The sequence below is a fragment of the Triturus cristatus genome, chromosome 6 (genome assembly GCF_964204655.1).
Source record: "Triturus cristatus chromosome 6, aTriCri1.1, whole genome shotgun sequence".
Taxonomy (NCBI): domain Eukaryota; kingdom Metazoa; phylum Chordata; class Amphibia; order Caudata; family Salamandridae; genus Triturus; species Triturus cristatus.
The window spans coordinates 899978045-899991862 of NC_140589.1; the positions used below are offsets into that span (position 1 = coordinate 899978045).

General features: G+C 43.2%; 1 protein-coding gene across 1 annotated transcript in view; it reads left to right on the forward strand.

The window, feature by feature from the left end:
* The window catches only part of CDC40 (cell division cycle 40), a 386639-nt gene that overhangs the window by 91717 nt on the left and 281104 nt on the right, over positions 1 to 13818 (forward strand). The window contains exon 2 of the mRNA XM_085611551.1: positions 5087 to 5173. Coding sequence (XP_085467677.1) covers positions 5087 to 5173 — 87 coding nt within the window. The remainder of the gene's footprint in view (positions 1 to 5086; positions 5174 to 13818) is intronic.

The following is a 13818-nucleotide window of genomic DNA, read 5'->3' on the forward strand; positions in this document are numbered from 1 at the left end:
CTGGGTAAAAGTAATCTCCGTGCTAGGGGACTTTAACTTCCACCTGGAGAGTGATATCTTTGGCTTTCAAAGAAATGTCATGCTGTGGACTGTCCCAAATAGTTACGACTGGCACTCATAAAGGTAGCCACACCTTGGACGTTATTTTTTTACTAATGACGTCCAGGTCAAAGTTGTTAATCCTCTCCCCCTTACCTAGACTGACCATTTTGCTGTTCCCTTTTGGACCTCTTCCCAGGAACCACCTACTGGTAGTATGAATTCACTTCTTATAAGGAACTGTAATGCCTCCGTGCAGAAACACTATCCCAGACCTTGAATAACTGCAAATGGACTGCTCATGAGAATGCTGAATTAGCAGCCTTACAATTTTCTTTGTGGCTCACAGCATTCATTGATATCATGGCCCCGCTTAAGGTAATTTACATACGAAGAAAGACGCCCACAGCACCATGGTTTTCAGAAAGACGTGTGTTGTTGCCAGGAACGAGCATGGCGGTAATCTTATCTCCATCCTGAAAGAATTGCTGAAGTTAAAGCAGCTAGAGAGGAAAAGTCACTGTACTGTACCAATGAGCTTGCTTCAACTAAATCCACTAAATATCTTTTTAGGCTAATAAACCTCTAATCTGTCCCCTGAGCTCCTTTGCGCATAGAGAACTCCCAGGATTTCTGCGTCCGAATGGCAAAATTCTTATATTTCACAAAGTTGTGGATATATACAAAGATCTGGACCTTCACAACTCTAAGTTCTCGAACTCCTTGAATGTAGAGTCTCAGGCAGAATCTGGCCTTCAAAGTAATCTGTCTACCAAAGACAAGCCCACAGCAAGCTTAGTGTGTTTTACTCTGTTGACACAACAGCAGACAGAACATTATCTGCTAGGTGTTAAATCGGGCTCCATCTTAGAGCCCCCCCCCCCCCCCCCGCCCCCAATATCTTGGAATTAGGAGCCAAGAATATAGTTTCCCCCATCTTACTGAAACCCTGAATAAAGATATTGAATCTGGGGGTTTTCCTCAAATTTGGAAAAAGGCGGTAGTGAAGCTTCTGCTCAAAAAGGCCAATTTGGATCCTGCAAAGCTAAAAAAATATTGTCCCATTTCCCTGCTGCCTGTACCCACTAAACTCCTCGAGAAACATCTGAACTTTCAGGTTATGAACTTTCTTGAACAATTCCAACTCCTAGACTCATCTCAATTTGGCTAGAGGAGCAACCATGGGATTGAGACGCATTAGTATCTGCAGTCAACAACATCCGCTCCATGGTGGATGCTGGGGAGGCATCAGTGTTGGTTCTTCTGGACCGATCTGCAGCCTTCGATACCATCTCCCCAACCCGGCTTGTCGATCGGCTCCAGCAACTGGGGTCACAGACTTGGCACTTAAACTCTTGGCCTCTTTTCTAAGTGACAGGTCACAGGTTGTCATGGTGGATCAGTTTTGCTCGGAGTCCATAATGATGCCATGTGGGGTGCCTCAGGGCTCCTCTATGAGCCCTACACTGTTCAACTTGTATGTCTCCTCACTGGCAAAACGTTTCTGATCTTTTAGGCTCCAAGCTTTGTCTTTTGCTGCTGATGCTTAAATCATCATGTCTATTTTTAGGGACATCTGTATGCAGACAGTGGCCACATGGATGGAAAGAAACTACTTACGACTAAATGGGGACAAGGGTGGTGGTACTGATCTTTGTTGGGCAACCTTCTGGTGGTGGCTAGATAGGCTGGGGACCTTACCTACTCCAACAGACTTTGCAAAAAATCTTGGAGTAGTGGTCAATAGAAATCTATTGTTTGATTTGCAGGTAAACGGGACAGTTTCTCCCTGTTTTTGGATAATTAAATTGCTGAGGAAAGTGTTTTCCTATATTCCACTTCATGCACATAAACAAGTAGCTTTGGCACTCATCACATCAAAGTTAGATCACTGTAATGCTCTCTACCTGGATATTAATGTCACTCACTTTAAATGTACTTTATTTGGCTATAGCCTACAGTATATATTTAATATCACAAAACAAGGTTCTGGGAATATTAATCATCTTTTATTTTACCTTAGAACGGATTCCCAGATGTATAATATATTTCTTTTGTGGGACAATTTCTATCTTTTCTCATGTCAAATAATTCCTCAATTAGTCTTTATGTTGTACGAACGATGGAGGATACAGTGATTAACTGAATCTCAGGGTCCAGAATTCCTCCCCTAAAAGGCGTTCTTTTAAAATGTAACTACCGTGCTCACATGTGAATAGAGGGTTGGCATTTTGCCACATAGGGTAATTGACCAGATGGCAATTTCCCTAGTAACACAGAAAAAGCATCTCACCAGCCTTGAGTGACAGCTTGCGTGGGAGTCTTCATCAAGGAGGGAGAAAGTGGTTGTGGTCCTCCCATGCTTGGGTGCTCTTCTTTAAAAGTGGTGAATGAATGGCCCTATATTTTTCCTTAAACATCCCCTCTAGCTGTGGGAATCCAGCCTACTTTGCAGCGGAAACTACTTGTATATAGAGTCCCACCTTGAGCTGGTTGCCCATGGGCTTTGGGAAAGCGCAGGCATTGGGAGTTGGCCTTGTATTTGATTGTCTCCTTGATCCATTTAGGGCACTTTCTGATGAATTAGTGGGCTTCCTTGTAGGACATATCCGTTCTGCTTAGGAGCAATCTTTATAGAGTCTTTGCCAGGTCCCTCACCAATGAAGATTTCCTCATGGTTGAGTGTTGGAGAGTGGAAATGTGGGTGCACATGTATCTTCACTTTGCTTGGGATATCCTAGATCTTATTCTCCTGGATCTACACATGCTGTTTGATCTTTGCATTAAATTATTCCACCAGTAACAATTCTAATCCATTTTAAAGGGCAGCTTTGGTCATTTAGATTATCATTCTACATCTTGCTAGGGTCAACACTGAGCGCTAGCACAATAATACCCTTGTATCCCAAAGCAGCCATGATTATTTATGTAACCAGACTGAGTTCTAATTGAAAGGCAACAAGCATTGTGTGAACACATTTACTAGGCATTCAGTAAAATCTCTGCTTAAAATCTGGGTCAATCTTTCCCTAAAATAGTTCAATGTGTGAAAAACCTTTAAGCCCAGCATGCTACTGGAAACATATTTATTTTGTTTCCTGTCAAGAAACCATATTATTAAAGATTAGATCTCAACCACCCTTCTGTGATTGAGCACCAATAAGTTGTGATTGTAGGTGTCTGCTTGATTTACTTTAACCTCAGCCCATCATTAGCAGTGGTCTTTTACTTTCTTGATTTTTTATTTTTTTTTAAACTTGTTTTTATTGGCATTTGTTAGTACTGTTGTTACATATCAGTATTGGATCGCAGTATTATTAAGCACATGTTTTCAGTCCGATGAAATCAATCTTGACATTTATAAACATCTTTGCTGCAGTTATATGCAATGCGACAGGTGTTTGCCGTATAACAGACCAAACCAGGGAGGGGGGGAGGGAACTAGGGGCAGTCATGGACTATTAGAGAAGGGTCAACTAGACCACAGCACATGTGGTCCGTAAGGTAACCGGTGAGGCATCGCATTGGAAACTCCTGGCCGCAGCGCGTCGAAGCAGGCGGACCCATGGCATAGGCGCAGGCCTCGGGGCAGCGGGGATAGGAACCTAGTCACTCCGGGGTGAGTGTAAAGTGTTAGGGGGGGGCGTCTGCCGAGTGGGTATGTGTCGCGCATAGCCGCGTGGCAGTAGGGGAGGTCGCGTCCGCGTCCTGATCAGCTAGGGGTTGGGTTTGTTTAAACTGATGCATCAACAGCGCCCACTCCAGGGATATCGGGGTTTTGCGTGTACCCTTCGCCTCCTTCTCCCGCAGGGTATCCTCCTCAGCCGTAGACCATTTGAGCACCGCTCCCCTCCATGCCGCCAACGGGGGACCCGCAGGGGAACGCCAATGCATAGCTATGCATCGTTTAGCCAGGAGGTGTACTAATGAGACGAATCGTATGGGCACTTTATGCCGCTTCTTCCGGCCCATTATTCCCAGTGCGCAGTACTCCCAGGTATCTAGGTGGGGCAACCCCGTAAGGTCCCGAAGGGTCTCGTGGATAGTCGACCAGTATGCCCGGATCCCCGGGCACGACCAAAACATTTGGAGGAAATCGGCGTCTGGCGCCTGGCAGCGGGGGCAGAGGAATATTGTGTCGGGGTAAAAACGCTGGAGGCGCGTTGGGGTCAAGTAGGCCCTATGAAGAATATAATATTGTATATTTTTGAAGCGGGCATTCCGAGACTTTTTTGGGGAATTTGAGTGCCCTGTCCCACTCATTATCGTGAAACGCCCGCCCCACCTCTTCCTCCCATAGGGCCCGTAGGGGCGTCCATGATGAGGGTGTCAACTCCCGGATGGATTTGTATAGCCAGGTCGTGAGGTGACGACCCCGTCCCATTCGCAGTATCATGTGAAGGACCGGATGCGTGGGGGGCTCTCCTAACGTGAGATCACAGTATGGTCGAAAATGGCTAAGGATCTTTTACTTTCTTGATAGATGAACTTTTTTGTTATTTAGTGCTCCTATATGACTGAGATCAGGTTTTTTTCATCCTGCCAGGCTGCAGACTATAATTTTGGACTGCAATACTTTCTAATCAGTCTGCAATTGTTGGAGAATCATGTTTTACGGAGAAGTAAAAAGCAGGCATTGATAAACATACGCTTTTTAGTATTTTAGTGTCTTTTAAAAATGTAAAGGAAGTGGTGTTTGGATATTGTTATGAGTTTGTACTTCACAGTTTGTCATTTTGGTCATTGGGTGAGAAAGGTTTAAGCTTTGAGTGTTTTTACACCCTTTTATTAAATAAACGTAACTTTTAAAATTTCTTTAGAATTACTAAAACCATATTTTTCATAGACATTTAAAACTGCGACATAATTTCAAAAGCAAGCATCCGTTGGAAACAAAAAGCCCCTTACAATTATGCTTTTGAACTACTAAATATTGTTGGGCAAATGTAAATGTACCAATACATTTAGCTGATTTTAATGTCATTTGGACTGCCATGTGGATACAAGGCTATTTGTTGAATTTAATGTTGTCCTTTTTTTGTTTTAGGAAGATGTTGAAACAGGAGTTCACCTTGACCCTTCCCTCAAAGAAGTCACCTACAATCCCACATATGACACCATGTTTGCACCTCAGGTAAGTGAGATGTTCGTTTTACATGCGTCTATGAATAAATCTGGCCCCAATACGCAACCGTGTCTAATGCCTAATCACAAGTTATAATTTATGGTTAAGATGTATTAATCTATCTGTTACTATTTAGAACACAATATTGCTATTGTTAGTGCACTAGTGCTTTATACAGCTGCTACATAAATAAAATCCACAGTCCGCAAAAAATAACAGTCCCTTATTTTTAGAACATTCTTTTTGAGTGTCTTCTCTCAGCATGGAATAAAGATTTTTGCCTCCCAGTGTTTTAATTTTCCCAGTAATTAAATGCTCTTCTTGAATATCCTAGCCGTGATTATTTTTCTCTCATCAGTATTATTCAGTTTAGGTTTCTCTAGCATGGAAATTTAAAGTGTATGGAACTATTTCCTTTGGAGTACTGTGGAATGTCCACTTGGTGGTTATGCACTTTGCCCACTTATATAAAGATTGAAAAGAAAATATGATCGACTATAGCATGAGTTGAGCCCAGACCATTCAATTTGGCTGCTCCCTGCCCCAGAGTCTCTCCTTGAGTCCTCTTCATTCCGAAACAAGTGATTTTGCATAACTTGAGATAGTTTTCGAGTTTTCTATGAGCTTCGTCGTCTGTACAGCAAAAGCTAAAAAGGTCCATTTATGCTTATGTTTTCAGTCCCATAAGGTCTCAGCATAGCTGTTCCTTGTATTGACTCAAACATCTATTTTCAAATTGGTTTGGAAAAGTAGCTGTAAATAAGAATGGGAAATACAAAATGTATAGTTGAAAGCTTGTAATGGCACCTCCACACTTGTGGGAAGTGGGATTAGTGTTTACCCTGCACCTTGACTTGATTGAGTCCTTGAAATGCTTTATCCCTCCATCATGCATTGTTTGGGAACAGCGGCCTGGGCAGTATCACAGCCATGTGTGTGATGTGATTACGAAAAAGAAATAAACCTGAGGTTGGAGGGTCCAGGGACAATTTAACGGCCAGCACAGATATTATCCCTAAGTAGAACTCGAAAATACAAAAATATATCTGTGGGTCTCATTGATCACCTGGCGCCTAAGCGTCCTATATACGAGCCTGAATGATAAAATATATGTTCACAACCGTGACCTTACAGTGGGAAGCTCTATTTAAAGGACGGAATGCCATCACTCACCCAAGGGTGACATGCTTCGTCATCTGGGATCTCTTCTTGGCTGTAAACCTAGTACAGTCGAGGGCTACAACCCCCTTGACTACGAGGGAGGAGCTCAGGGATGTTTTAATGAATACCACTGGATACACTAAGATCCGTCAGATGAAGAGCTAGCTATCATAAAGTGATGGGTGCAGTGCTTAGTGAAAAAGTGTTAAGTGTATTAAAACTGGCTACTATGAGAAAACTGCTTTAATATCTATATCATAGTGTCAGGGATTAAAAACAGTGCTCGTGCAGTTTGAAAAAATAACTCCCACTATCCAGTTTGACCGTCCCTCACAAACTGACAAAAAGCAGTTTTCTCATAGTAGCCAGAAATGTGAGCGAGTGGCATCAGCTACTACATGATGTGCTTTACCCAGAAAGTGGACAGCCATAAGGGGCATACATTAAGCCTACTCTTTGCAGGTGCATACTTATGGGTAGCATAGACATGTTTTTAACTAGTAACTACTTAAGGTCATTTATTATTCTGGATACTAGTAAAAAGTCACTCTTCTGCAATGTTGTGACATTCTAGGCACAAACATGTGTAATACGTAAATTCACTGTATCAACCTCATTGTATTCTACAACGTGTTACCTGGAGCCATTTTGAACCCTATTTTTACTCTGCAATAAATGCTGTATATTTGATACTTCCCAACCTTTCATATAAAAGTCCAGTGGGAAGAAACACGTGTTGGCTGTATGGATAACTTGTTCTCTTCACTTGCTTTTTGTGTCAATATAAATTAGTTTTGAATAAGGAAGACTTTACAAACTTTAGACTCAAGCCCTCCTTGCTGGGGAGGTCAGTGGTGATGAGGGTAGTTATGGTTGTGCTGCTTGACACAACTGGTAAATCTGTGGTTACAAGGTTTCTTATTGTAACCTTAACATCCGTTTGCCTGAACCTTTTTAGACAACTGTCTAAGAGTTATTTCTCTTCTCAGCAAATAACCATAACTTAATTTAACAAAGTTTTGAACCTTTAGAGAGTTTGTTGTTTTGTAATGCTATACTTTGGCACTAGCCCAAAGCTAAGAACCACTGACCAAGCCCTTTGGCCATGCGCAGCGTCTTTGAGTGGAGGTCCTGACCATGAGCCATACCATTATGTCCGCTCCTGTGTTAAAAGAACCCACTACGCAGGCCCTCTCACTGATGGCAGCGGGGTCTGGTTGCCCAGCCCCTGTTTCTCCGAAAGCATTGCCTATGACCTTCAACAGGTTCTGGGTACATGTGGTGGCCTTCAGCAATGCTTTGCACGAAGAGGTGCAATGCAGGCCTATGCAGCCCCATAAATATCTCTAAGATATGTGACGTGAGGATCCCTCATCCTATTCCGAATGGGGGCCCTGCCATTTTTTAGGTCTCGCCTGACCCAGCGCATGCGCTGGTCTGGTGAGACTTATTGAGAGGGCTCCAAAAAGTGCTACCAGGCCAGCCTAGAGCTACAGTGCATGTGCGCGGGCGCACGCGCAGCGCTTTACCGCGATTACTTTCACTTTTGCGGCCGCTTTGATGTTTGATCGTGATCGCGATCACTTTCGCGGCCGCTTGGCATAGCCAATAGGTCTCGCTTTTGGGACCTTATAAGTATTTAGTTATGCAACTGTTGCATGGCTAAACACTAAGGTCCCAAAGGCGAGACCTATTGGCTATGCCAATGCTTGTTTTAGTTATTCCACTGCTTGCACTCAGAATTTTTATAGCCAGATTCAGTTCTGCATGGCCTATGGCGGTGCACACAAGGCTGTAGTTAAAGAGAATCCAGTCTTTCTTAATTTAGTTTAGCATTACCTCTTTTTTGCAGCTGATCCAAGATCATACCCACATCATTTACTCAGATTTAGGGGACTAGTACTGTGTCTCATGATCTGTGGGCCCCTGCTTCTGGATGCACAGATACTTCAAACCAGAGCACCTGTAGTTCTTATTTTTGGGGACAGGATCTCCCTTTTTTGATCTCATCACCACCCCCAATACTTCTTGGGGTTAGGAGACTCTGCTTGCTATAGTTTTCTGCTCTTTTAAAGTTTTAAGCAACAAAAAGAAGGAAAAGATTAGGGTCTTTGCTCATATGGAGGTATGTTTGTTAATTTGTTGCATATTCTTGTACATAGAGAAATTTTGAAAAGGGCTGAAAAGTAGTTTCATTTGCTAAATTTGTAAATAAAGTGATGGCATCTCTATAGTTTTTAAAAGTGTAGGCCTGTTTGTTTATCTCACATTTGATCACAGAGATTTTCACAGCCAAAGAATGGAAAACAATAAAAAAGCTTTGTTTAACCGTCAAGTGCATGTTGGTAGTCTCGAGAGAATAAAACACCAGACTTGTTTAACAAAAAAAGTAAGTGTGGGGGAGGATGTGATCTACTGCTGACTGTGAACATCCATGCCATTAAAGAATACAAACAGCAGAGTAGAAGAGTCCATGCTTTATTATGAATATGTAGGTGGGCCATAGGTGTGTCCACTTATGCTGAACTCTCCTCAGTCTGTCTGACAGGCTAAAAACAAAATGTAAGAAGTAAAATGCCTTTCAATTTACCCCTTCTGGCTTAGCCAGAACCATGAGATGGGGCACAAGTAAGAGTACAAATATTGCTGCACTTGCAGTGCCATTAGTTAATTTTCCCCAGCATTGTCTGTTGGCTATTTTAAATTTTTGCTCTCCATGAATTATTGCACCGTACCAAGAGTAAGTTCTTTCCCTGACATACTCCCACCAGGTCTTAAAGCCACTACTACCCCATCATGCCTAATTGAAGGCAAGCATTTCCCTTGCCTTGGCTGTTTTTTATTAGCAGTTTCCACACGGGAGAAATGTCCTATGCCTTGCTGGCATTTTCTAAGGCTGGAAAGGTTGTCCGGGCCACACTCCCCCCACCTTGCCTATAAAATGCCAGAGCTATTTGTATCCTCTGGCTTGCCATTTGTCGATGTGGGACACAACAGAAGCTATCCAGTGTCCTGATCGCCCTTGTCCCACATGTTGTGCAGGCAAGAAGGGCAGGAGCCACAGACTGCTTCTGCACTGTCTGCCCTGTTTGCAGTTCTCATCAGGGCACTGGGGTAGCTAATAGCAGTCCTGGTCCTCCTTCAACCCCCAAATAATACAGCTCCTTAGATGCTCCTTTGGAGGTTTATGTACCTTTTCAGTGAGTCGACATTCTATATAGTATAAATGACTTTCTCCAAAATAACATTGCTACCAATGGCACTGTACTCTTAAACAATTAAGCATGCTCCACTGGATAAAGTTTTGTAAATAATAACTCCACCATTTTATCTACTGCCATTATTTAACATATCCACATTTAGCATTTTTTGTACCTTGTTTCTTTCACTTGTGCTGTGATCCCTTACATGACCAAGCCATTTTTTCCTTGTGTCATCTATGCATCCTTGTAACAATGTCTTATGCCTTACTATATATTTTGTCATAAAGTAATTCCCAAATGTTTACAGGCATTACCCTTCTTCAAATGTAACCCTCTCTACCACCGTGCAACAATCCATAGTTCTGCACGTGAGTAATTAGATTGTTGAACTGCCATCCACTGGGAGCCAATGAAACACTTTAAGTCAGACCTTGAGGGGTGCTTCATGCTGTTCCTGTGCTGGTAATAGAAGCACTTAGCAGGCTGTAGCTAATTTGCTCAAACTGTTTCCAGTTTGCTCTTCTGAGCTGTACGGTTCTTAACTGCAGGATTATTCTCTGCTCCAGCATTTTAGTATTTTGCTTACAATAATCATTTACTCATTCTAACAGTTTTCCTTGACTCCAGTTTTTAGGTCTCGCGTGGCAGCGCAAAGCGCTGCTCGCCTCGGCGAGATTTATTGTAGATGAGGAGTTTCAGTAGAGGGCTTGAAGCCCCGCCCCTCATTTCCATTGGCTTGTGTCACCGTTTATGCTAAACGGTGGACTGCCATTGGATATGAGGGTTTTGGGTTCACGCCCTTTCGCCTGCAAGCCGGACTGGCTCGCCAGCTTTGCGTCTGTCGCAAAGCACTTTCTTATCTTTATGGGGCATTGTGTTTCTAATTAGAAACACATGGCCCCATAAAGACAAGAGATCCCCATGCTGCAGCGTGGTCCTCTTTCACTTTTGGGACCGCGCTTGTTTGTCTGGCAGTAGGACTCAGTGTTCATGTGTTTTTTGCGTTTACACTTTCTCTCCTCTAGCCACCATAAAGTTTTTATGGTGTAAGAAAGTAATGAAGGCAGTGTGTACCTTCCGCTTTAACCGAAGACCAGGGATTTCCAGGGACTTCTAACTTAAGCACGGGGAGACACAAACAGCTGCTCTACCAGACCTGGAGGTGATTCCTCCTTGCTTCGGGCGCAGCACTGCCCTCGCCGAGCTCCTAAAGAGCCACAGGCCAAGCACAACTGCACTCGCTGCGGTGTGCACAGAGGCCCTGGGGTGCATGGCTCAGAGGCGAGGGTTGCAGCCTAGTTTTACTTTCAGATGAGAATATAAAGCAACTGAAGAGTGTTCTTCCAGTGTGATCACGTGGTGCTGTGTAGCGCCAAACAAAGCGCATGTCATCCCTGTTAGCAGGAGAATAACCGGTAATGCAATCCTTTGAGGTTTCAGTGAACAGCAACATGAGCCTTCACTGTTTGTCATGGAGTGCACAATAAGCAAGTGTGTCATTTGTGCAAGATCCGCATATGGAAACCAGCAGCTGATCTCGTGACAGGTACTGGTACGTACCTGCATGTGTGTGCAAGTGTGTGTGTCCATGTGTGTGTGTGCGCGCGTGCGCATCTGTGTGTGTTTGTGTGTTTGTTTCAGTGTTTGTCCAGACCCGTGAAATGTTTCTCTCTGCCAACAAGGGGCCCAGGCAGGACATCTGCTAATCGGGGCACGCATTTTGCATCCTATTGCAGTTTTCATCGTCCAAGTAAAACACCAAACACAGAAATAGGATTTAAAAATTATAGGCAATGAAATTGATAACCTCGAAGTTCGGGGATGTCATGATATAAATTTTAGCCCTCTGTTTTGTCGATGCCTACTTTTACGGTCAAGAACAGTAGCTCTTTTTGGGTTTTACTGAAAAAATCCACCCACAATGGGAGAGATTTCACCCTTCTGCAGGGGTGCGTTCCTGGGTACACGGCTACACGCTGTGTCTAAAAGGGCAACAGGAAAGCAGTGAACTTCATATTCTGCTTTTAAGAGCCGCCTCTCCCTCCAAACTTTGGAGCCCTCCAATCCAGTATCCCGGCGCTACCTGTCCTCACCGTATGATCTTGGCAAACCGCTTTGCTTCCACCACGCCAGCTGCACTCCTAACAAACGTGGACCCGGTTAGAACAGTCCGAAGGCTAGTATTCACCTTAATTGTGACATATTTGGTAATGCAGAAGAGGTAATTGATCGGTCAAGAGTTCCAATAAGGGCCACCTCAGCCTTTTATCTGCACACTGACCACCGTCACCGCGTGTCAACCTGACACAGGGGTTAGAATCGGTATAGTTCCTTCTTTAAATGATTTATTGGCAAAAAATCGAGTTATTCATGGCCACCGATATTTGAGAAATCAAGTCGATTGTTTTTGAAAATAATAAATACAAAAATCACTTATCCCGCTAATCTCCAAACTTGGAGTTACAAGAGTGAAAATAGGCAAAGGAGGTAAAATGTTGGTAGCAGACAGCTGACCGAAAAGTGCTGAAAGTCAATTAGTTTTTTTGTGATATGCTTTTTTTGCACACCTTTTAACCGAACGCAAATTTTGTATTCACCCTTTGCACGTTTCTACACCGAAAAACATTTTGGGTGAATCGGAATTGTACACTGCAAGTGCCTGTCCCACAGAGCCCTCCGCCGTGATTCTTTGCTTGGTGCTACTCAAGCGGACCAGGGACCAGTGCTTTAAATGGGAAGGTGCTGTCCGGTACTGAGCACCTGCACTTCTTTCGTTTGAAGGGGAGAGTATCACTTCTAAATGGATGACCACCTGTACTTCTGAAGAGCAAACAGGTACTCTAAACAGAGGGTACTATTACATGTATGTTTCAATTTAAAGCACTGCGCCACTGATCTCTCTGCGGATGTACCCCCAGTCCAGGAGATAAAAGGTTTGAAAAACAATAATGTCAATCAATCAAAAGACCTTTATTCGAATTTCATAAAATCCATAAAAGTTCACACACAAAACCAAATTTACACAGAATTCCAAAATACAATAATGTCATCTTTTACTCTGGATGAATATTTGTAAAGGAACTCTGTGTGCTTCGCTCCAAAAGGCTTTTGAAGCGTTTTTCGATATATATGAAGCCTGCTTAATCTGTTTTCAGGCCTGGGTTTGCGAAGCATGGGCAGAACTGCTAATTTAATCTTGGCGCCCCTGCGAGATTCCCTATGAGGCTCTTCATAAGTAGTGTCTTGCGTTACCTTGCGAGAAAAAAAAAAAGGAACGGCAAAATATTTTCTCAGGCTATAACATTGCACGTTGACTTCTCTGTGCCCCTTTGTCCTCAGAATTCATCACTTTGTGGGATTCCAAGGCAGGCAGGAAAGACGTGTCTGCTGCGATTTTCACCTGACGAGCGGGAGGTCGTGCAAAATCCAGTGGGTCGCCTCCCCACTATCATTTCCACATGTGTGGCTTTCCTCCTTCAGACTGCGCCTCGGTGCCAACGCCACTCTGCTGAAGTAAGTCTCAAGTGATCGCTTGGCAAAGCTGAGTGGGTTGTGTTCCGGCCGCATGCAACAAGGAGAAACAAGTATTTGCAATGCAATATGTCTCGCATTTACGCAAGTTTAAGCTATTGGCATTGTAAATGACAATGCGTTTTATTTCTGTTTCAAACAACAAAACCTATATAAAAGGCATTGTCATTTAGAATTCCACCAGCTCAAACTCGCGTAAATGCGATACCTGTTGCATTGCAAATGCTTGTTAACTTAAGCTGACTGATTCTGCCCTGCAATCTTAGATACTTAAATACCAGCTCAGCTCTTACAAGCTCGACGAGATGATCACTTTTGAATATTAGCAAAGGTCCTCCTCTAAATTCCCATCTTACCCTTACATTCCTTAAGATTTTGATAAAAGAGCAGGTTCTTCCATCTGTATTTGCACCCAAAAGATTTGTTTGCTTTTCTAGTATTTTTGTGGTGCTGTTTGACACTGTTATCGAATTAGACATCATCTGTAAATTTTGGTATAGACTGGCTAGACAGTGTTGCTTCTAGAAGTGGTCATCCCCGTTTTAAGAATGAGCCTTCTCCTTCCAGATCTTGACAGTTGGGAGATAATAGACAGCTTTGAGAAAATGTGCTTGAATTGAAACTAAATTGAATAGATGAGCAAGGCCAGCTGGGTGGCTAACACTTTTGTGACTAATTTCTCAATCTACATTGTGCTTTTCCTATACTTTGAAGGTGCTGCCTTTACAATGTTTGGGTATCTTAGAATGAGACTGTAAT